The sequence below is a fragment of the Mustela lutreola genome, chromosome 4 (genome assembly GCF_030435805.1).
Source record: "Mustela lutreola isolate mMusLut2 chromosome 4, mMusLut2.pri, whole genome shotgun sequence".
NCBI lineage: Eukaryota > Metazoa > Chordata > Mammalia > Carnivora > Mustelidae > Mustela > Mustela lutreola.
This window is the reverse complement of record NC_081293.1, coordinates 42,186,020-42,209,209: the sequence shown is the minus strand read 5'-3', so window position 1 is coordinate 42,209,209 and position 23,190 is coordinate 42,186,020. Positions and strand designations below refer to the sequence as shown.

Genomic DNA, 23,190 nt, shown 5'->3' with positions numbered 1-23,190 from the left:
AGACCTTGACCTGAGCTGAAATCAAGAGTTAGTCACCTAACTGACCGAACCACCCATGCACCCCTTTTTATTTTTTGCTTTTTAATTTCTGTTTTATTTTTTGCCTTTTAAAAAAATAAACATGTAAGTTGGTAGGTATTTACACTAGGTATCTCAGCTGAAAGATACTAAAAGGAGAAAAAAAAAGTACATCCCATGCCATAGAACTTCATTGGCAAAGCACTCTAAACCAGGCCATTTAGTGGTGGTAATGATCTGACACAGAGTAACAAAATGAAAAGTAGATGTTTTGTCCATAGGCCAGAAGTGCTTCCTGGGTTTCCAGGTGCTGCTTCCCATTTAATAAATTGGAATTGTAATCTGGAGGGTGTTCTTTTGTAGACCTACATTTCGCAAGGTTTAGTTTCCTATAGTTTGTAGTTAAATACAGGGAAGAATTACTAATGATCTGATTGTAATACCCTCTGGTATTATTCAGGGCCTTTGGTGACTTACAATTTACATATAAATATTACCTTTGAACCTTTACTTGTGCCTCCCTGCTGAAATATTGCAGTCGAGTTTAGATAGTCCTTTGAAGTTCCTTTTGTCAGACCATGTTGTTTGTACCAAAGAGAGGGCTGTATTTTCTTTTTGTCTGTGATTATTTCCACAATTATTTAACTTGCTTTAACTATGTGGTACTGTCAAAGTATAACCCAAGCCATTGTTTGCCTTAAGCAATATTTTAGATCTTGAGACGTTATGTTTACTTATACAAGACTTTATTAAGACCTTTTAATTTATATCTCAAACTCGAGTACATGCAGTGAAAAGAGTGGAAAATTTTCCTTACAGGATCTTGACACAAGTCAGGGCTCAAAGTGAGCAGGAGGAAGTGGTGTGGTTTTTGTATCATTTCAGTTGTGTTGAGATAAGGAAATTGAATAGTTTATCCACAGTACAGCCTGTTTGGGAAGGTCTCATTTGTATATAAAAGTAAAAAAATTTGGCATGATGTTTTAATTCCTTTTGCTATATTCAGATTCCCTCAGCAAATATTTATTTAGTACCAACTATGTGCCAAAAGCTCTTCTTAGTGCTAGAAATACAGAGTGAAAAAAAAAAAAAACACCCTGCCCTTATAGAGCATACATTCTAGAGCAGGTAGCAAGCAGTAAACAAAATAAATAGTAAATTGTATGTCAAATTGTAGGATGACAAGTGCTGAAGAGAAAAAAAATAGATAGATATCAGGGAAGGAGGCTAGGAGTGCCAGGGGTGAAGATAGGATTACAGTTTTAAATAGGGGTGAGCAGGAACACTGTTAATAAGAAAGGGATATTTGAGTAAGCCCTTGGAAGAAGTGAGGTAGCAAATCATACAGATGTCTAGGGGAGGAATGTTCTAGGCAGAGGGACCCATGAATGCAAAGGTCCTGCAGCAGAGCCAGGCCTGGTATGTGTCAGGGACAAGGAAGCCAGTGCAGCTGGAGTGGAGGAGCTGGAGTCCTACGGGCCATTTCAGACTTCAGCTCTTACTGTTTGTTGAGCAGAGGGGGTGATGTGACCTAGTGTGCTTTCTGTCACTACTTTGGCTACTGTGTTGAGAATATACTGTAGTGGACAAGGGTAGAAGTGGGGAGACTGGTTAGGAAGCTATTTGGTAATCCAGGCAAACAGTGTTGGTGTCTTGGACCAGAGAGCAGGGGAGGTGATGAGACGTGCATAGGTTCTCAGTATATTTTGAAAGTAGAACCAGCAGGGTTTGCTGAGAGATTGGATATGGACTATGAGAAGAAAGGAGGAAATGGCCAAGAATGACTTCCAAGATTTTGGGCTTGAGATACTTAAAAAGTAGAGAGGCCATTAGCTGAGATAGGAAAGACTGAGGAGGCTAGCAGATTTGGAGGGTAAGACGAGAAAGACCAGGAGTAATAAATTATGTAGCTGCTGGACACATTATTAGGTAAATTTGTATACTACTAAAGCCATCTTTAATTCTCATGCCGGTCTATGTTATTGTTTATTCAGAGTTACTAATTTTATGCTAATCTAACCCAGAATACTTAAGTGTTCCTTTCTCTTTCCTATCGACTGGAATGTTTTTGGTTCTAAAGGAAAAACTAACTCCCTGTTGACCTAAAAAATAAAAGGGAATTTATTGACTATAAACTGAAAAGTGCCTGTTATTCAGGCTTTGGGCAAGGTTGCTGCTCACTGATGGCTGTAAGGACCTGGCTTCTTTTAGTCTCATGGCTCTGCCTTCTGGTTCCCCTTCTGGTGCTAACATAATTGCCAAAAGCTTCTTGGGCCTCTTCACTCTGAAAGAGGGATGGTGTCTCTGCAGGCCTAGCCACAGTCCTGAGACTATATTAGACTGGCTTTCCCCTGAACTTTTCATTCTGGCGTGGAGGATGGAATATGCTAAGTGGCTTAGTCTGGAACAGTCTCTACTCCCGAGCTTAAGGGAAACCTGTGTGCTCTGGATTTTTTTTTTTTTTTTTTAATTGTAAATAGAGGGGCGCCTGGGTGACTCAGTGGATTAAAGCCTCTGCCTTCAGCTCAGGTCATGATCTCAGGGTCCTGGGATTAAGCCCCGCAAGGGGCTCTCTGCTCAGTGGGGAGCCTGCTTCCCTTCCTCTTTCTCTGCCTGCCTCTCTGCCTACTTGTGATCTCAATCTCTCTGTCAAATAAATAAAATCGTTTTTTAAAAAAATTGTAAATAGAGAAAAAAGTGGAAAGAAACTGATTTTCAGCTGTTTTTGCCTTATGCAGGTACTTATGCAGCTAGAATAGGAGTCTTTTTAAGTGGCCAAAAGAGAGGGGAAAAAAGTAAAGTGAAAGTAAAATTGCATTTAGACATTAGTTTGAACAAGGTAATTTTTCTTCCTAGAGGCCTAATACTATTGCATCTTGGATATCTAGAACCACAGAGGAGCCTTTAGATAATGAAAAACAGTAGTCAGGTCATTTAGTCAAGAATCTGTATTTCTCAATAGAGCACTATTGACATTTGGTTGAGACAGCTCTTTGTTTTGAGGGATCATCCCTGCATATTATATTGCGTTTTCTATTTTGGTCCTTTGTCACCAACCAATAAGTCACCCACATATTTCCAGATCTTCTTAGGGAGGGACACACTTGCAAAAGCTCATGAGTGCCGCGCCTGGATGGCTCAGTGGGTTAAAGCCTCTGCCTTCGGCTCAGGTCATAATCCCAGGGTCCTGGGATTGAGCCCCGCATCGAGCTCTCTGCTCAGCGGGTAGCCTGCTTCCCCCTCTCTCCCTGCTTGTGATCTGTCAAATAAATAAATAAAATCTTTAAAAAAAAAAAAAGCTCATGACTGTTTTTGAAAGGTTGATTTTTCATATTGAGGGAATAAATACAGACATTTTGATTTAGTTTCCTGAGTGAAATATGGGTAGAGGTTTTTGTTCTTATTTTTGAAGTTCTGCTTTGTTCTCCCCCCTCCCTTAGTTTTAGAAGTTGGATATATTCCACTGAAAGATTGATCTAGCATTTGAATTAGTTTTTTGGTCACATCTATTTATTGAGTTAACCCAGAAACCCTTTGATTACATGTAATCTTGCTTATGGAAATGAGAAATCTGTTTTGAGAACCAAATTTTGGTATTCTTTTAGGCATCTTGACTTTGGGTCACATAGGTTAGAATAGGAAGCCCAGCCAAACCGGAACAAACTTCTAACCTGGATAGGTTATAATTATTTGTGGGAGAAGAAATGAAATGTACTGAGTCTAGAAGATTTCATTTCTGAGGTCAGAACATCTTAGAACTCTTTGAATATACATATATTAAAATGCAGTTTATAAGCACTTGGGAAATGTTACCTATGTTGTTGGCTTCTGCTTAGTGAAGTAAATATATATAAAAATGTGTGTGGTGTGTGTGTGTAGTCTGTTCAGTCTCTGAGGTCAATTTTCTGAAGTATTTGTATCAATCAGGGCCCAGTCAGGAACCACAGTGGCTGTTTTCACAGGAAGAATTTGATATAGGGAATTGACTACAAAGGTATTAGGGAATTGAAAAAGCCAACAAAACACTAGTATTAAGCAGAAATGGTCATGTGGGAAGCAGCTACCACCCAGAAGAGACTGAGGTTTCAGAACCTAGATGCTTGGAGAATGTGTGCCCCAGTGGAGGCAGCTCAGAGCCCAGCTGTGGCTGGCCCCTGAGGAGCTTGGAACATGGGTCCTGAGATGCTGGCTCTCGGACTTTGAGGTGCCGGCACCCCTGGGTCAGAATGTGGGCCATGAGCATGGTTCTGGAAGTGTGGCAGGAAGCTGGAAACTAGAACCTACTGGCTGCTGCCTTTGTGGAGAGAGTGGCTCAGATGGCTGACTAGGAATAGCAGAGTCTGGAGGAAGCAAATCCCTTCACCCTCTTCCAGCTTTCTCTCTTTCCCTTGTTGGCAGAGCCTGTGAGGGAGCTAGCTGGTGAAAAGACCTGTTAGCATTATCCCAGCTCAGTGTCACACAGTAGAGTATTGAGAGTTTTTCCCATATCTGAGCAGCAGTGGTGTATAATGAGGAGTATACTACTTTCAGGGTTTCTTTTTCCTCATTACCTGCCTCCTACTGACTTCGCAGCAGTGGGTGGAATTTGGGCTTTGTCAGCACCAGACTTGATTCTAACTGCTTGTGTGATCTTGGGCAAGTTTCTTAACTCGGCTGTGCTTCACTTTTTCCTTGCAGAGTTGTAAAGTTGAAGAAAAATCTTATGTGGCTCAATAAAAAATAACTTCCTGTTTCCTCTTTGATGGATTTACTCATGTAAATCTGGATAAAACACGGCCCTTGGGGTTCAAAGACCTGGGGCTTAGTTGTTCCCCAAGTTGCTAGCTATATGAAATTCAAGTCGCTTTAGCTCGCAGAGCCTGTCTTTCCTCTGTCAGAGTAGGAATAATTTTACTTCCTGTAAGGGTCATACAGATGGTTTAATGTACATAAAACTAACTTGCAAATTATAAAGACAGGCAATGCTAACCTAAAGTTACCACTAAATAATATTTATGAGTTTCTCTCATTTAATCTATACAGAGGACCTAGATCTGTTGTATGCTAGACCTTGAATTCTTCACTGCCATTTTATACTGATTTTATCTGTGTAAAAATACTGTGCAGAAAACACAGGTAGTATTGTTCACCGTTTCCCCTAATACACCTGAACAGGGATGACCAACACTGCTCCTTCCAGGCATCTCTGCAACCACTGATTCACTTTGCTTGTTTTTTGGTCATCTGTGCTTATTCCAGAAGAGAGACAGAAGAACACCCAGACCCCTCTGTGGACAGCTGGCAGTAAGACTCTCTTCTGAGCACAGTCGTGCCAAAGATTAATGTATAGCCTAATCTAGTTCTTATTTGTGAGCTTTTTCATTTAATAGAAATAAATGAACAAAAAAACCCTTTGGACCAACTAGATTAGGGGATTTGTAGTACAAAGTTGAATGGTTGAAAATAGATCTCCTTTAAAAGAAAAATAAGTTCATAAACCAGGAAGCATTTATTGTGCATCTGATATTGAGCCCCAGGTGTGAGATGTAATAGTATAAATGCATCAGCAGTGTATAATGCTGTACTTGTTTGATTTGCCTTTCTGTTCCTGGAAGAATTCATACTTGTGTTGGGAAGAGTAGTCTGTTGGCCCAGAAGGAAAGTGAAAGGTTTTGAATGAAGAGGGGACGACTAAGCAGAAATACAAAGGTTAAATGCATTAAAGTTGCTTTGAATAAATAATTGAGCGTTGGGAAAAGGTTAAGTCTAGTTAGAAAGTAACTTCAGTGGTGATGATGAAATTAGTGACCTTAAGGTGTTGAAGACATGGCAATTAGAAATGTCTCTATAAAGTGGAACTTCTCCATCCCTTGTAGCTCAGAATTCAGTGAGATGGTTGGTTCTTTTTGCTCCTTTTTCAGACTTTCCAGAAGACCTCATTATGAATGTGTCACCCATCACAGATTCTCACAGCATAGCCTCCCAAGGCAGACATTTTGGTGAGATTCCTGTGTATTACCACAGATACACTTACATAACTATTTATTTAAGCATGTTTTTTTCTTAAGGGTTTATGTTTAGATTTGGGTGAGATTGTTTTTCACACTGATACAAAAATAGCCATGAGCAGTGTTACTACAGTTGTCTGTGTGTATATTAGCTCAGGGATTGATGGGGGAGAGATGGTTCGAAGTCAGGAAGGAATAGATGGGTTGCTGGTTGAGAGAAAGGACAATATTCTTATGCTAATCTAAGCTCTGGATAAGGAGCAAGGCAGCCACGCAAACAATGGCTGTGGAGCCAGAAAGTCTGCAGTGAGTCTAGTCCTTCTCAGAAAGCTTGTCAGGCTAGGCGCCTGGAGCTGCCTAGGGGGAGGGACCCCTGAAGGGGGAGTTTTCTCCTCACTACTTCATGGAATTGGCAGCTGGCCAGCTTGTTGAAAATTCCCAAACCTCACTACTAGAGAGTAAAAATTAAGGGTGGGGGGCTTAACGGGAAGAGGAAAGAATGACTTTCATCTGTTTTTTCAGCTGACTTCAGCCTTTTCCTGTTTTTTATTCTGACTGAACTATTGGTTCAGCCTTACTTCTGTTTACCGAGCTTTGTAATTTTTTATTTAAAAAGAAATTATTTATAATTTATTGAATAATTTGCCATAGATTATTTTCCTGAAGAAGGAACAGCAATCTATGTATGTAGTAATGGAAAGTGTATTTCAATGCCTATTTGAAATAAATATTTTAAAATAACTTTTAAACACCAGCATCATTTTGAAATTTTGATCACGTAGCAATTTCAGATGTCTGCGTTTTTTTATATCCTTAGCTTTCCAAGATTAGATATTTTAAATTTAATATAAAAATTCCAATGTGTTATTCTAGGAATTTAAAATCTGTTATTTTCAGATGTTAGAATTATAAAATACTCTGTTTCAGGAATGATTGCAAAAATATCGCTACAGTTTTGCTATGTCATGATCACAGAAACAGTTAATATGATGGGGCAAATAAAGGGAAAGTCATCAGTATTTATATTATTAATAATGGTAATCACAACCATAACAACAAATGGTTAATACTGAGAAGCACGATGCTAACTCATTTGGGTTAGTAGTATCATTCCCATTGTGTGGCTAAGGAGACTGAGACTTAGACAGCTCAAATAACTTCTCCAAAATTACATCGCAATAAATCCTGGAGCTGATACTTGAAACCAGTAGACTGACATCAGAATTCACTCTCTTAAATTTGCCAGGATATTATATGAGAAGTACCTCTACCTCGAACATAAAATTGACATCATCTTTCTGGAACTCATACCTTAAAGGGCATGTATTTAACAGTATAGAAAGTAGAACTAGCGATGGTTTTCTTCCCACAAGAATGAACCTTATTTGTTGAGATAATTTTAAAGGAAAGAGCATACTTTTGGTTACTCCTTTGAAAGAAAGGTGTTACTTATATTTACCAGTTAGTTCCTTGGGCATTGTGACTGTCTTATACTTCTGCTATTACGCTCTGAATTGACTATGCTTTCCAGACTTCTGTTTTTTAGTTGCCTGTGCAATAACTTACGGTGATTAGGCTTTTTATTATTTTAGCAGATTTCTTATAATGACTATATTATATAGTAGTGAATGTTTTCTGTTGCCACTCAACAAATTACCCCAAAACCTAACAGCTTAAAACAAGCATTTATGATCTCCCACATTTTCTGACGGTCTGGAATCCACCAGAGGCTTACCTGGATGGGTCTGGGGTAGAGTCTTGTGAATTGTGCTGGTGAAGATGCAGTCACCTGAAAGCCTCCTGAGGGCTGCAGTATCCCTGTGCACGCTGGCTCACTCCCATGCTGTTGGTGGGAGGCCTCGGCTCCCCGCCACATGGCCCTAGGGGTAAGGCCTGCTTGAGTGTCCTGATGACATGGTGGCTAGCTTCTCTCAAAGTGGATTTCTCAAGAAAGAACAAGGTGGAATCAGAATTGCCTTTTATGATCTAGTCTCTCACGTCTCACTCTGTGGTCTCCATCTCATTTTATTTGTTAGAAGTGACTCATTAAAACCAGTGGGAGTTCTAGGCCGGGAAGTAGGCTCCTCCTGTTGAAGGTACTGTCACAGCACTCGTGGACATGTTTTAGATTACCACAGTGCTCTTTTGGTAGATTGTTGTTTTTTTTAACCTGTGAAGAAGTATCACTTGTGAATAGTGGTTTATATTCCAACTGTGCTAATATACGCTATATTAATACTGCACATGGTCGGATCTAGACCATGAATTTATTTTATTAGTGAATGCCAAATAAAGATATGTGGTGTTAATGCTTTTATTAATCCCATTTTTAAATGAATGTTGGTGTTTTGGGGCCCTCTTTTCTTTTCATTCTTAGAAGGCCATCTCATACAAAGCCATAGCTTCAAATACTCTATACTGTTGATGTAATAGATTGGTATCTTTAGTACCTAAAGTGTCCTTTAAGCTTCATGCCCATTAGACATTCCCTTTGGGTAATCTCAAATGTCTAAAATTGAACCCTTGATCTCTTCTCCTCGCTCCTTTCAAAATCTGCTTGTCCTTATTTCATTAATTGCTTATGCCAGAAATGTGGAGATCTTCTTTGACACTCACTCTTCGTCATCCCCATATCTAATGCAATACGAAGTCCTATTAAATCTGGTTATGAAATATACGTTGAACCCGTCCATTATACCACCACTACCCAAATCTTAACCACCATTGTCCCTCTCCTAAACTACTATACTGTCTTTCTCACTGGTCTGTTTGCTTCGGCTTTTTTCCCCTTCAGTCCATTATATAGACACCAGATAATTGCTTTCCCATCCCACTTAGACTTAAATCCCATACTCTTCATACACTCTTGCCTGATCTTGTCCTTGTTTTTCCTATTTCTTCAAACCCACATCCCACCAACTACCCCTTATTCTCACCATTCCAGAAATACCGTTCTTCATTGTTCTTTCCTGCCTCAAGATCCTTGTATAGGCTGTTCCTTATGCCTAGAACTCACCCCTGTTTCTTTACCTGGCTAACTCTAATTCTTCAGATGTCAACTTAAATGTCGCGTTTTAGCATGGCTTCCCTTAGTCTTTCCAGATGAGATTAGGTCACCACCCCATGCCTCTCTTGGACCTGACACTTTTCTTTCCTTACACTTAGCACAAGTTATGATTACATATGATTTGTGCTGTCTTGTTCAGTGTCGGACTATCTTAATTGTCTAGTTTAGTGACTGTGAGCTCCGTGAGGGCTGGGCCCGTTTTGCTCTCATCAGTATATTCTCAGTGTCTAGTACAGAATCATGTATATAATAGGTACTTAATAAATATTTAGGAAATAAATTGTCAGTGCAAGAATACTGTTCCCGCAGGACTTCAGTGTTAGAAGGAATCTAATGAATCACTCCTTATCGTCATGTCTGTTATGTCCTTGACAGAGGTGCATTCACACTTTGTTCTTTTGATACTCTGTGAGCAAAGGCCCACGATCTTTGAGTTGTAATCTCAATTGTAGTCATTTCCCTGTTCTTTGCATTCCTGTCATTCCTCTCTGAAGTGTTGAAGAGGCGGGACCAGGTGGAATGAAGAAGGTGGTGACCCTCTTTGATTACAGCAGTGTGCCTCTATCCCAGCTTGATAAGGCTGCCTTCGTGTCTTAGCAGTTGTCATAAGCAGTGATGCATATGGAGCTGGTAGTCCGCTAAAACCTAACATTTTTCTTTTAAAGATTAAGGCTTTTCCATTGTTAGACTGCAAATGAGGCAATTGAAGCCATTTTTACCTTTAGCCTTCTTTTGGCTGATAGCTGTTTTTTTCGGCTATCAGATTTTCTTGAAGACAGATTGTTATAGATCACACCTGTTACTTCCTGTGACATGTTATAAACATGTATGAGGGGAGGAAACTTTATTGAGCACCTATTCTATACCAGGCTCTCCTACTTTATGATACGTAATTTACACTGTATGACCTACATACAATATACAGCAAGGCAGTCTGGGTTAGCAGTTAACACATGGACTCTGGACTCTGAGCTTCTTGAGTAGAATTAGAGCCCTGCTGCTTACCAGTAAATGCCTTAAATTGTGCTTGCCTCAGTTTCCTCCTCTGTAAAATTAAAATAATAATCTCACCTCCCTCATAAGGTGGTTGTGAAGATCTGATAAATAAATATTATATTCAAAGCATTTATAATGGTGCTGGTACATAATTAGAGGTGAATATGTATTAGCTATTACCTCATTTAATTCTTAAAATAATGATGAGTTAATAATGTAATTTCAGTTTTACAGATGAGGAAATCATCCAGAGAGGTCAGGTTACTTATTTCAGGCAGATCAGGATTTGAACTTGTGCCCAGCATAGCAGTCACAGATGTTTATGGGGAAGAATCACATATAATCCCCTTCCTGTGAAAGGGACTATGACTGTGGCAGGTGCTTAGAGTCTCAGCTGCTCTGCAGGATGGCTTGGTTGTCCTGCTAGTGATACTAGACCACATATCAGCTTTAAATAAATCAATAAGGAAACAATGAGTCTGGAAGAGGGAACCAGTCAGAGCAATCAGTCTCCTGCCCATGACCATGAGCTACTTGAAGCGGGGACTGTCACACTTATATTTGTAATCTAGCATCTTGCACTGATGTGTCATATGTACTCAGAAAGGGCTCTTGGTGAGTGAAAGTGAATGGAAGTATGGAGCAGGGTGGGGAGTGGGTAGCTAATAAGAGGCAGAAATGATGCCAGGGTTTTTGCCATGGGTGACCAAAGAGATGGCATCACCTTCCTCTGTGATAGTAAATGCAGACGGAAGCAGGCCTAGAGGGTTCAGAAGGAAAGTTAATACTTTTGATTTAGATGAGTGATGTGTAATTCTAGTAGAGATACTTAATAAGCAAATAGAAATGTGACAGGAGAGCAGGGTTGAAATTGTACTGCAAACTGCTTTTGAGTTTGAAACCTGGAACAAGTATCCCTAGAATCACAGTTGTGTAATTTCAAGAAGGGAGTTTTCCCAGGAAATGCTATTAAGTCACATTATAGATGTTTTCTGTAATTATTTTAGATTTTACGTCTTAAATCTCTCAGCATTATGTAGATGGGAACCAATTTAATTTTATAGTAGAGAAGTGAGAAATTGTAGAGATTTTAGAAGTCAGCCATATTAAAATGTACAATATAAAGGACACTCTATAAACTGTATTTCCTCAATACTGTGCCTTTGAAGAGCTAAGTAAGGTAAAAAACTCTTAGGTCGATAAAATAGAAAGCTCAGGTTGTTTGTGGCAGAAATCATGCTGAGGTAATTGTGTCAAGAATAAATAAAATCTTTTTCATTCAGGAATAGTTTAGGCTGAAATCAATAAAATCAGTTGTTTGAACCAGAAAAATAGAATTATATTCATCTATATACAAACTAGTGAGGGTTTTTTGTTACCTATTTCAACTATTTTATAGTTGCCAGATCTTAACCTGGGAGATTATGTTTCACACCATCCATAGTAAAAGCTCAATTTTATATAATGAAGTCAGATTTGCAATATTTTACGAAAATAATTAAAAAAAATTTTTTTTTTAATAAACATATATTTTTATCCCCAGGGGTACAGGTCTGTGAATCGCCAGGTTTACACACTTCACAGCATTCACCAAAGCACATACCCTCCCCAATGTCCGTAACCCCACCCACCTTCTCCCAAGTTTTGTGAGATTAAGAGTTTGTTTTGTGAGATTAAGAGTCACTTATGGTTTGTCTCCCTCCCAATCCCATCTTGTTTCATTGATTCTTCTCCTACCCACTTAAGCCCCCATGTTGCATCACCACTTCCTCATATCAGGGAGATCATATGATAGTTGTCTTTCTCTGCTTGACTTATTTCGCTCAGCATGATACGCTCTAGTTCCATCCATGTTGTTGCAAATGGCAAGATTTCATTTCTTTTGATGGCTGCATAGTATTCCACTGTGTATATATACCACATCTTCTTGATCCATTCATCTGTTGATGGACATCTAGGTTCTTTCCATAGTTTGGCTATTGTGGACATTGCTGCTATAAACATTTGGGTGCACATGCCCCTTTGGATCACTACGTTTGTATCTTTAGGGTAAATACCCAGTAGTGCAATTGCTGGGTCATGGGGCAGTTCTATTTTCAACATTTTGAGGAGCCTCCATGCTGTTTTCCAGAGTGGTTGCACCAGCTTGCATTCCCACCAACAGTGTAGGAGGGTTCCCCTTTCTCCGCATAGGAAAATAATTTTAAGATATATTTCTGTTGCCTTAATGATGAAGCACACTGCATATTTAAATATGTGTGATTATCTAGGTAGCCTTTCTCTTCTATGGAATAAATTATTTATTGCAAAGATTGATGTGTTTTTATCACATCGATTAGGATTTGAAAGATTATTGATGAATAGCTTCGTATTTGAAATTCATTTTTTCTTGCTTTATTCTTAATATATTTAGAAATTGTTACTAATAAAATAATTAGAGCAGCCAGAAAAGACTATCGGGGTTATTTAGTGTACTTGTTTTACATATGATTACTCTGAGATCAGGAGAGGTGGCAACCTATTTACTGAATTATTTAAGCTTTTGAATTACAGTGCCTTTTTGTTGTTGGAAATAAAGATAGCTTTATTCCTTAAAAATGTATTTCATTTCTGAGTGGCTCAGTTGGTTAAGCTTCCAAGTCCAGCTTGGGTCATGATCCCAGAGTTAGGAGATTGAGCCCCATGTTTAGCTCCATGCCAGACGCGGAGCCTGTTTAAGATTCTCTCTCCCTTTTCCCCTCTCCCAATTCTCTCTCCATCTCTCCAGCCCCAAAATGTATTTCATTATTTAAAAGTATGTTTAAGCATTTGCTTTTCTCTCTTAGTTTTGAAAACTTTCCAGAATTCAGTTATATTCATTATCTTTTTTGTATTTTTATCTTTCAGGAATCAAGAGAAAGCAGTGGAAGTTGAAGTCATTGTCAAGTAATTGAGACCTTGTGCAAGAAAATCATTTGGATAAAAGTCATTTAAATAGTGACATAACAGCACCAGTTATTAGAGGTGACAGTATATAGGAAACATTAAAATTGAACAATGACTCAGCTGTATATTTACATCAAATTATTGGGAGCCTATCTGTTCATCATTTCTTATTATGTTCAAGGTAAATCATTGTTCATTTAAGTAATCTTATCTTTTTCAGTAATTTATTTCTATGTTTAAAACACTCATTTTTGAAACTGCTCCTTCTACTAATGTCCCTTTTTGAACAGTTAGGCTCAGTATTGCCAGCATAGCTTTTAAGTAAAAAGGCAAAGAATAAGTACATGCCAAATAATTTTGAACTTGACTGTGGTAGAACCATTGTCAAGTATTTGTTAAAATCAGCCTCTCTGAATCTGTTCTTATCCATAACATAGATATTATGATATGCAACATTAAGTCTTGTGAGGATTAAATGAGATAAAGTATAAAATGAAGTATCTGTCACTAGTTAAGGCTAAGACACAGGGTAACAGGTACTCAAGACTTTGATTTTTTAATTATTTATATTTATTCTGTAATGTGTTTTAAAGGAGAAAGGAATTTTAAAACTAAGTTTTTTTTGTTTTCATTAAAAAACTTTAGAAAGGTAAGTTGCATTTGTGTATGTGCTAAATACTAAAATTTCTTCATAGAATACTCAAAGTTTTATTTATGAACAACATTGTAATTTTGTGTTCACAGCTTGGAACTCCCGAACAGGAAATTATTGTGATGACTCTGAGGATCAGATGGGCTATATTTGCACATGGGCTTTTTCCCAGATGGTTTAGTTAGGACATTATTTCAAACTGAAGAGATAGTACTATTTTGCAAAAGGTTTTTAGATTAAAGTTATTGGGTCTCTTCATTCCCTTAAGTTTAGATTAAAGTTATTGGATCTCTTCATCCTCTTAAGTTTATGTCATCACAGATTGTTCTTTCATAATGTTTCATTAACAGTAATAAAGATTAATATCTACAAGTAAAAAATAGAATTAACAGCACAAATATTTTGACAGTTTTATTTTAAAAAATTATGTAGGGGTACCTAGGTGGCTCAGTTGATTAAGCACTGCTTTCAGCTTGGGTTGTGATCCTGGGGTCCTGGAATCGAGCCCCACATCGGGCTGTCTGCTCAGCAGGAAGTCTGCTTCACCCTCTGCCTCTCCCCCTGCTCATGTTCTCTCTCTTTCTCTCAAATAAGTAAATAAAATCCTTTTTTAAAAGTATTTATTTATTTTAGAGAAAGAGTGTACGCACTAATCGGGGAAGAGGCAGAGAGAGAGAGAGAGAATCCCAAGCAGACTCCCTGAACAGCCCATGTTCATGGGCTGAACATGAAGCCCAATGTGGGGCTCAGTCTCCTAACCCTGAAATCATAACCTGAGCTGAAACCAAGAGTCAGACACCTAACCAATTGAGCCACCCCAGGTGCCCATGACATTTTCATTTTAAAGATAAAATTTGTAGCTTCATATTTTATTTTAGGTGTAATTAATACCTTTAGTATTTTCTTGCTCAGATTACAGAAAGCTCTCTTCTAAAAGCCACTTTTGGTGAAATACCAAATTATCTAATAAAATACCTTTATTTAACAGCTCTTGTTATATATCTTGTTGAGCAGCATCAGCCAAAGCTGTCATAGTTTTGAAGATGAGTTAAATCAATAGTAGCATATTTGCTGTCTCACTCCCAGGTAATCAGTATTTGATGTTAAATTTTTTTTTAAATCTGTGTAGATCACAGAAGGCAATATAATTCAAAATTCTTTCCCTACCCTGATTCAAACTGTACTATAATTAAACTTTTATTAGATGAAATGAATTGGTAATTAGTTATCAGGTGCAAGTGAAAAATCTTAATAAGAATTACGTTTCTGTGATGAATAGCCAAATATGTTACATTTCCTTTCAAAAAGATTAGTTTTAGAGTTGCTTTAAATAAAATAAAAATAGTCTTAAAGAAAAGAAAAACCAGTATAGAAGAAAATGTTATTTCTTAGAGATTACTAAGGACCAGAGAGTGATATTAGTGGAAATAACTTGACTTTATCTTCAACTTTAGCTTCATTTGTGTCTTGAGAAAGTAAACCTCTCCATATATTGGTATCCTTGTTGTAAAATAAAAACAATAACATGTATCCTAGATGTAAATGGGAATTTTTGGAGCATTAGATGTTTTGATAAAGATTTAAGTCCTTTACATTGAGATGGTTGGAACAAAGAATGAGTTACCCAGTGTCAACATTAATTGCTATTTAGTTCTTGTTTTTGGCTTGGTCACAAGTTTTAGGAATGGATTTTAGCTTTAAGAAACTGCCTAACAAACAGTGACTTAAACAAATAGATTTATTTTTTGATGTAGATGGTAGATAGTCGCTGTTTGCTCATTCAGTTGTTGAGTGGTGTCAGGGTTGACATCTATAGTTTTCTTGACTTTTCCCTAATGGTTACAAAATGACTGCTGTTATCTACATTGGAGGAAGGAAAAATGAGGAAAGGGTCAGCACTGACTTCAGCTGGATGTTATTTCAGGAAAGCAAAATGTCCCCAGAAACCAACTTTCTGCCGGCAGATTTTATCATGTTTTGTTGGATAAACTGAAACAGTTGCTAGGGCTATTGAAAAACTGGGAGACGGAACTGTGATAGTCAGCTTAGATTAATGTAAGTCCATTACCTATGGCAGGACACATGTCCCACCAGACAGAATCAGAGTTTGACAGGAAGATTGGTTGCCTTTGGTCAACTTAAAGAGTCTGGAACAGATTCTTTCTCTTCAGTCAGTTAAGGTGTTTTCAACTATAAATAACAACAACAACAACAATAAAAAACCCCAATTCAAAATCTCTTAAACAATAAGGAAAATGTTGTATTCCAAACCAAGAAGTCTGAAGATAGGGGGACTTCAGTAAGTCCATTCCTTGGCTCATCAAGTTTTTTCTCTTTTTCAACTTTGTTCTCCTCCATCTATTAATTTAGCCCTAGGTTAACTCACTTTATGGCCACAGTGTGGCTGCTGTGGGGCCAGGGATCCCATGTAGATATGGCAGCTTTGAGTTGGCAGCATTCGGTAGAAGACAAATGCATGTCTCTCATGTCTCTTTCTAAATGGTAAAGAACTCTTTCTGCAGGCACCTCTCCTCTTCCTCCCCCTTCCTCTTCTAGCAGACTTCCTTGTCACTTTATTGGCAGAATTAATTTATCCTCTTGTGTTAAGTGGTAGTAAGGGGAATGGAACTAAAATTGTTGGATTGGACAAAACAGTTGTCTCTACTGAGGGTAGGGCTGTGCTTCCCTGAATCACATGGAGGAGTGAGCAAATGCTTAAAAAAGTGTGTGTGTGTGTGTGTGTTGCTAGCAAGGTAAAGGGGGAAAGAACACCTAACAGCATCTGTTGCAGGGTATCACATCTGTCCACCTAACATCATACATCCTTACCTCATATATACCCTTCTTGCATGCATATACTGAAAGTGCCCGTGTTGTTGGAAACATTCAGTTCCTCCTCAAATGTATATATGTATGTATAACCCAGAGGTTTATTGACTTAATGCACTCGGCCACTCATTCAGGACTTTTGGGTAGTATGTAACCTTGTCCACCAGGTTCACATGGATGTCTTCATGGTCTAGCAGTGAGTAGCAAAGAGAAATTGTCAGTGCCCAACACACCTAGTATTTAGTAATGAAGAAGAAATTGGATAAGTCCTATATAAACTCCCATTTAGGACAGCTTGGAAGCCACCTTCAGTAATCACTGCTCCATAGCACATAGGTTAAGGAGAATTGTTACTGATGTCCCATTGATGTCTCATTGATGTCCCATTGGTCTCTCCTGCTCTCCTACCGTTTGCCTTCTGATTCCTATTCTAGACATTGTGACTTAAGGACGGGGGAGGACTTTCTCTGCTTTGTACAAAGGAAGCCCCTAGATTACTGGGAAAGTAAGAAAAATTATTTAGTCAGGAAAAAAATGGTAAAATCATTGATGCCAAAAATTGCCATTAATGATAAAGGTGGTATAAACATGTCTATTTATGGTCACTTGTCTCTTTTAGCCATTCATCTCCATATTTATATATATTTAGTTTTTTCTCAGTTGTTACACTTGAACATGTAAACCTTAAATATTTTTTTGCATGTATTTGTTTTGAAATACAACCTATAACTTCAGCCCATCCAGACCTCATAATTTTATGCTTTGTAAATACAGGACTAGGGGTGCCTGAGTGGCTCAGTGGATTAAGCCACTGCCTTCGGCTCGGGTCATGATCTCTGGGTCCTGGGATGGAGCCCCGCATCGGGCTCTCTGCTCAGTGGGGAGCCTGCTCCCCCCCCCACCTCTGCCTGCCTCTCTGCCTACTTGTGATCTCTCTGTCAAATAAATAAATAAAATCTTTAAAAATAATAAATAGATAAATAAATAAACAAACAAACACAGGACTAGTGAGTAGAAAGAGATTGGCATATTGTAGGAACTAACAAAGCTAGCATGCCTACACATGATGGAGGGTAGGTGCTGTGAGTTGATGTTGGAGAGGTACACAGGGTCCAAATTCTGCTGGCGGTGGGTGTGGTGAAGAAGGTTGGAGTTTATTCTGAGTGCATATGGAGTCATTAATTGGTTTTAAGCAGGGGGACATGACAGGATCAGATTTATGTTTATAAGCTAACTCTGGCCCCTGTGTGGGAAATGAATGGCAGGGCCCAAGAACAGAAGTTGGGAGGTCAGCATGGAGATTCCTATCAGAAGTGGCAGGGCATGATGGGCCCAGGTAATAGCAGTGAAGTTGGAAAAAACTGGAAAAACTTGAGATCTATTTTGGAAGTTGGGCCAAAAGACTTGGGAGATGGGTTTGAGGAGAGATACGTCAGTGAGTTCCATTTTGGACAAGTTAATTTTGAGATTACTTAAGCAGTTTAAGGCTGGAGGGGTAAATCTTAGGAGCCATCAACAAAGAGATTTGTTTAAACCTTGGGATGGGTGCTGTCACCTAGGGAGATAGTGCGGAGAGACTGTTGCTTTGTTATTTTTCTCTGCATTGGTGCCTCTATTTAGGAAAATCTTACAACTTTAAGATACAGCTTAGTTTTCATTGCTTTTGACACCTAGGCGGAGTTTGTGTTCCAGGCGCCTTCCTTTGTTTACCTTTGTATTATATCACTTTTCACAGTGTGTTTGTTTATGTCTTATTGCCCTTCCCTGTTTCTCAAGGACCAGATCAGTTTCCAGCATTCAGTAACTTGCTTGCACATAGCTGGCCTCTAATCAGTATTTTTTTAAATAAATATTTGAGGTAATATAAACCCCAGGTGCAAATTATTATAATTAGGGTTTTTAATTTCCTAAATTCTGATAGTGTTTTGGGAAATTATATGTGTTAACCATGCTATAACTTTGAATATTCTAGGTAGTGGTGATCTTTTAGTATGCTCTTTGTTATTAAATAATTTCTTCATTTATACCCTTTTTATATATAATTAAGCCCTTTATTATGCATTCATGTCTCTATATAATCTTGAGTTGAATTGAGCAGGAATTATTATCACCATTTTTTAGAGATAGAAGAGCTTCAGAGAATAACACCTAGGATATATTTGGGAGTTGAACCCTTACCTTCACACTGTTACTTCCATGTCATTTCTACCACACTATACCACTTTTTCTGTGTTTCACTAGATTTTTGAAAATTAATTGCATGTAGTATATTATTTACCATTTGTTCTCCATGCTTAGATTAATGCTTCCTTCTGTTATTGTAGTAGATTTTAAAGCTGGTGAGGAGAATTCAGATGGCCTCTAGTTCTGTGGTCTAGTTCTGAGGTCTGGAGAAGTGACATGGCTGGTCCATGATTATCCAGTCAGCTAAACTGTGGTGAGACCATCATAGGACCATAGTAGACCACAGTACAGGTCTCCTCATTTTTAGCCTAGTGGATTTCTTCTGTTCTTGCCCACCATGCTATTTTGTTACTTTTTACAGTTGATGTTCCTAACGTAAATGAAGTCTTTAAGCTTTTTATCAATTTAAAGGGTTAAATGAAGATTATTAAAATTCAAAGCATGGAGTCACTAAGAAAAAAAAAAAATAGCAGGACATTCTTTTCCTGTTATGAGTATGTGTTTGTGTGTTACTTTTTCTTTTCAGTAGTTCATTTTGCCCGTACGGCTAAATTTAAAGTCAAGTCCACATTATGCTTGAGCCACTTATCTAACTTTTATAATGAAGTGTTGTTTATACACAGTTCTCTTAATATTTTATACCTGTTTGGCTCTACGTTTTATTCCCTGGAGGTCAGCCCTACAGGAGTAGGCTAGCCAATTTTAGTTGATTCAGACGGAAGAAGAAATTACTGAAACATTTTAGTTCTGTTCTGCTTTCAGCCTGGAAGATTCAGTACCAAATATGACAGTATCTGTCATTTGAGGCTACTTGACTCTAATGCAAGAACACAGTTCTATTTTCATAAGCTAACTACTGCCCTACAGTAACCTTCAGTTTCTGGCAGCATAGGCTGGATTTGAACCAATGACCTTGAGATAAAAGGCATCAGATAATATGATTAGTCTCCTTGCTCTCACAATTCCCTTACTTAAGCAAGTAATGTCCAAAACGAAATGCTTAGTAACTCCACTTCCACCTAGAGACACAAATAAATGACTTTTTTTTTTTAAAGCTAGTCCCAGTTCTTGAGCCAAGGAATTTAAGAACCATAATTCATATATATTTTTTAATGATTGGAAACAATCTCAGACTTCTTGAAATCGCTTCCCATTTTGCACCTTTCTTACAAGTCATGACAATATTCTACCTTTGCCACATTGTTTTTCTTCCACTGTGCAATATTTGTGACACAGTCCTCTCTGTATGTCTCACAAGACCTGGGATGGTTTTTCTGTGCACAGTAGGTTATTAACAAATATTAAATGTATGAATGAAATGTATTTTTAATTAAACACAGTAGCTGCCATACTATAATAAGAAAACCTAGAAACTTCTCATTGGAAATTGAAATGAAAGAATTAGCTTTTCAGAAATGGTTTATTCACAAATTTCATATTTGAATACAGGGCAGAATCTAGACAGTATGCTCCACGGTACTGGGATGAAATCAGACTCTGACCAGAAAAAATCAGAAAATGGAGTAACCTTAGCACCAGAGGATACTTTGCCTTTTTTAAAGTGCTATTGCTCAGGACACTGCCCAGATGATGCTATTAATAACACATGCATGTAAGTATTTTATGCAGCCCTTCTTGAAGTTATGAGAATAGGAGTGCATTTGATGCTATTTTAGGAATTGTTCACATTGTTTAATTTTTTTTCCCCCTTAATTTTATGTGGTATCTTTCCAAAGAGCCAAAAAGCTTCTTGTTCTGCATATGGGGACATTTAGTACTATTACATGATTGATGGTTCTTTTCTTATTGTAATATCCCTTTTAAAGGAGATAAAAGGAATTTGGTATTCATCTAACATTTTGAGCTTATTTAATAATCTTTTTATCATAAAGTTTATTGATACTTATTATAGAAAATTTAGAGATTACTAAAAAAGCAATTCACCCCAATCTTATAATTCTGAATTGGCTGCAATATTTTACCAAAAGATAGGGGTTGATATTGTGATATTTAATTAATTTTATGTTACTTTCTTACAAGTGAACTCCCAATCCAAGCCTGATTTATATGACAGTTTTAATTTTCCTACTTAATTTTATGTTCACTTTGCAACACATTTGTAAATGAGCATATAATTCTATTCCTTATTGTTGGGGGACATCAAAGAATTGACTTATTAGCCAAAGAAATTCCCTGAATGACACACTCATCAATTAATTAATTGTGTCCCTTTTATGAAGGTAATAACATCCTACTTTGTGCTTTCCTAATGATTGGATACTCTTTGAATGTCACCAGATGTAAAGCAAAAAAGTATACATGTAAAATACTGAAATTTTATGAATAGCTCACCATGTCTTAGATTTGTTGTTTTGTCCTCTGGTGGTGGTTCAATTTATCGTGACAGCTTGGATGATCTGTCACAGGGGTGTGTTCCCCACTGTGGCACCAAGTAATTTCTTGCCAAACTTCTTGTCTGTAGTATGTGCCTGATATGTGTGGGCTGTTAGTGGTTTAGTAATCCAGAATAGAACTGAATCATTAATTTTAACAGACTTTTGCCCCATACTTAACATTTTTTCCCTACAAAAAAGTAATAATTCTGTAAGAATCTTTTAAGTAGAAATAATATACTTACTGATGTGAATAATAAGAACACCCAAAAACTTTTTAAAAAAGATTTTATTTATTGATTTATTTGCGAGAGAGAGAGAGAGAGAAAATCTAAAGCAGACTCCCAGCTGAACATGGAGCCTGCTATGGGTCTCAATCCCACAATCCTGAGACCATGACCTGGGCCAAAATCCAAGTCAGACACACTGACTGAGCCACCCAGGCGTCCCACACACAAAAACTTTCACAAGTGTTTTCCTACCCCTTAAGGTCTAAATGAATATATTAGGGATAAACTCCAACATACTAATACTAAAATGATAACATTTCGTTAAATACATATATATGTACATTTCTTGAAGCTCTTCAGAAGTTATCCCTTTTTTCTTATCACATTTGGTAAAACACACCTCTCATGATCTTAGTCAGTCTGTTATTCCCAAATATATTTTTCTTTGTCATTTAGTCTGGTTTTGTGTTTCATAGAAAAGTTGTTTTTATTTATTGTCTATTGTATGTGAATACTGAAAATTTTATGGATAAAAAGAGGAAGTGTTTTTTTTTTTTCTTTTTAAGATTTTTATTTATTTATTTGATCGAGATCACAAGTAGTCAGAGAGGCAGGCAGAGAGAGAAGAGGAAGCAGGCACCCTGCTGAGCAGAGAGCCCAATGTGGGGCTCTATCCCAGGACCCCGAGACCACGACCCGAGCCAAAGGCAGAGGCTTTAACCCACTGAGCCACCCAGGCACCCCAAGAGGAAGTCATTTTTTAAAAAAGGTTTATTTACTTGAAAGCGAGAAAGCAAGCGTGTACGAGTTTGGAGAGGGGCAAAGCAGAGGGAGAAAGAGAGAGAGAGAGCAAGCAGAGTCCCCACTGAACATGGAGTTTTGCTCACAGGGCCTGATCCCTCAACTCTGAGATCTTGACCTGAGCCTGAGCGGAAACCAGGAGTCAGACACTCAGTCGATTGAGCCACCTAGGTGCCCTAAAAAGGCAGCCATTTTTACCCATATTTTTAAAACATTAAGATTCTTTATTTTGTAAAATTTTATAAATCAGCTTTCTGTGATCATGTAACTGTGATTAGCAAAGAGAAGTTACGTAGTCATATTTAGAGGAAAGATTAAAAGAAATCTTTTTCCCCTTGGACCATTAGGTTTTAGTTCAGATGTGACCTCTTTTATTTGCCTGAAAACCCATAGAGTTTTGCCAATAAATAACACGAATGTAGTTCTAGTTCAAAAAAACAGGAACTACAGGCCATCAGTATCCAGTCACATTCAAATTGAGAATTAATTGGTACTTTCTGATGTAACGTTATTTATTTATTTTTGTGTGTGTGGGGGTCTTTTCTTTTAGAACTAATGGGCACTGCTTTGCCATCATAGAAGAAGATGACCAGGGAGAAACCACATTAGCTTCAGGATGTATGAAATATGAAGGATCTGACTTTCAGTGCAAGGTAAGGATCTCCATTGGGGCCTCTGAAATAAGGAAGGGAGGGACCACATGAACAGTATTCATCTCTCCAGGAGGAGTGTGCCTGGTCTGTTCATCACTGTATCTTCTTGTAAATCAAATATATTGGAGGAAGCTTAGCTCTTGCTTCAAATAGTAAGATTGTGTTTGTGTTAATTGAAGTTCCAGATTTTTTTTTCAGATTATTTTACTTTTTAAAAAAAGGTTTAAATCATCCTGTTTGCAGATTGTCATGACTGCAAAAAATATTGTCACAGTATCACCCATGGATTATAAAACTGACTGGAAAGACTTTAGGGTAATGGGCAGTAACCTTTATATCACTGAGACAAGTCCTTGTAAGGAAATCTCAGTGGAGTTATTTTAACAGCAGCAGCAAAGGCATTAGAGGGCTGGTAAGAAAGAGTTTATGAACATCCTGATGGCTGTCGGGTATAA

The 23,190-nt window shown here is 37.8% G+C and overlaps 1 protein-coding gene across 2 annotated transcripts in view; it reads left to right on the top strand.

Moving 5' to 3' along the window:
- BMPR1A (bone morphogenetic protein receptor type 1A) overlaps window positions 1–23,190 on the top strand; it is a 140,552-nt gene that overhangs the window by 92,711 nt on the left and 24,651 nt on the right. The window contains exons 3-6 of one of the 2 annotated variants that reach the window (XM_059169704.1): window positions 5,919–5,996; window positions 12,955–13,174; window positions 20,108–20,270; window positions 22,633–22,735. In XM_059169704.1, the coding sequence (XP_059025687.1) occupies window positions 13,105–13,174; window positions 20,108–20,270; window positions 22,633–22,735 (336 nt within the window). In that variant the 5' untranslated portion in view covers window positions 5,919–5,996; window positions 12,955–13,104. The remainder of the gene's footprint in view (window positions 1–5,918; window positions 5,997–12,954; window positions 13,175–20,107; window positions 20,271–22,632; window positions 22,736–23,190) is intronic. The other variant, XM_059169703.1, reaches the window with a different exon arrangement.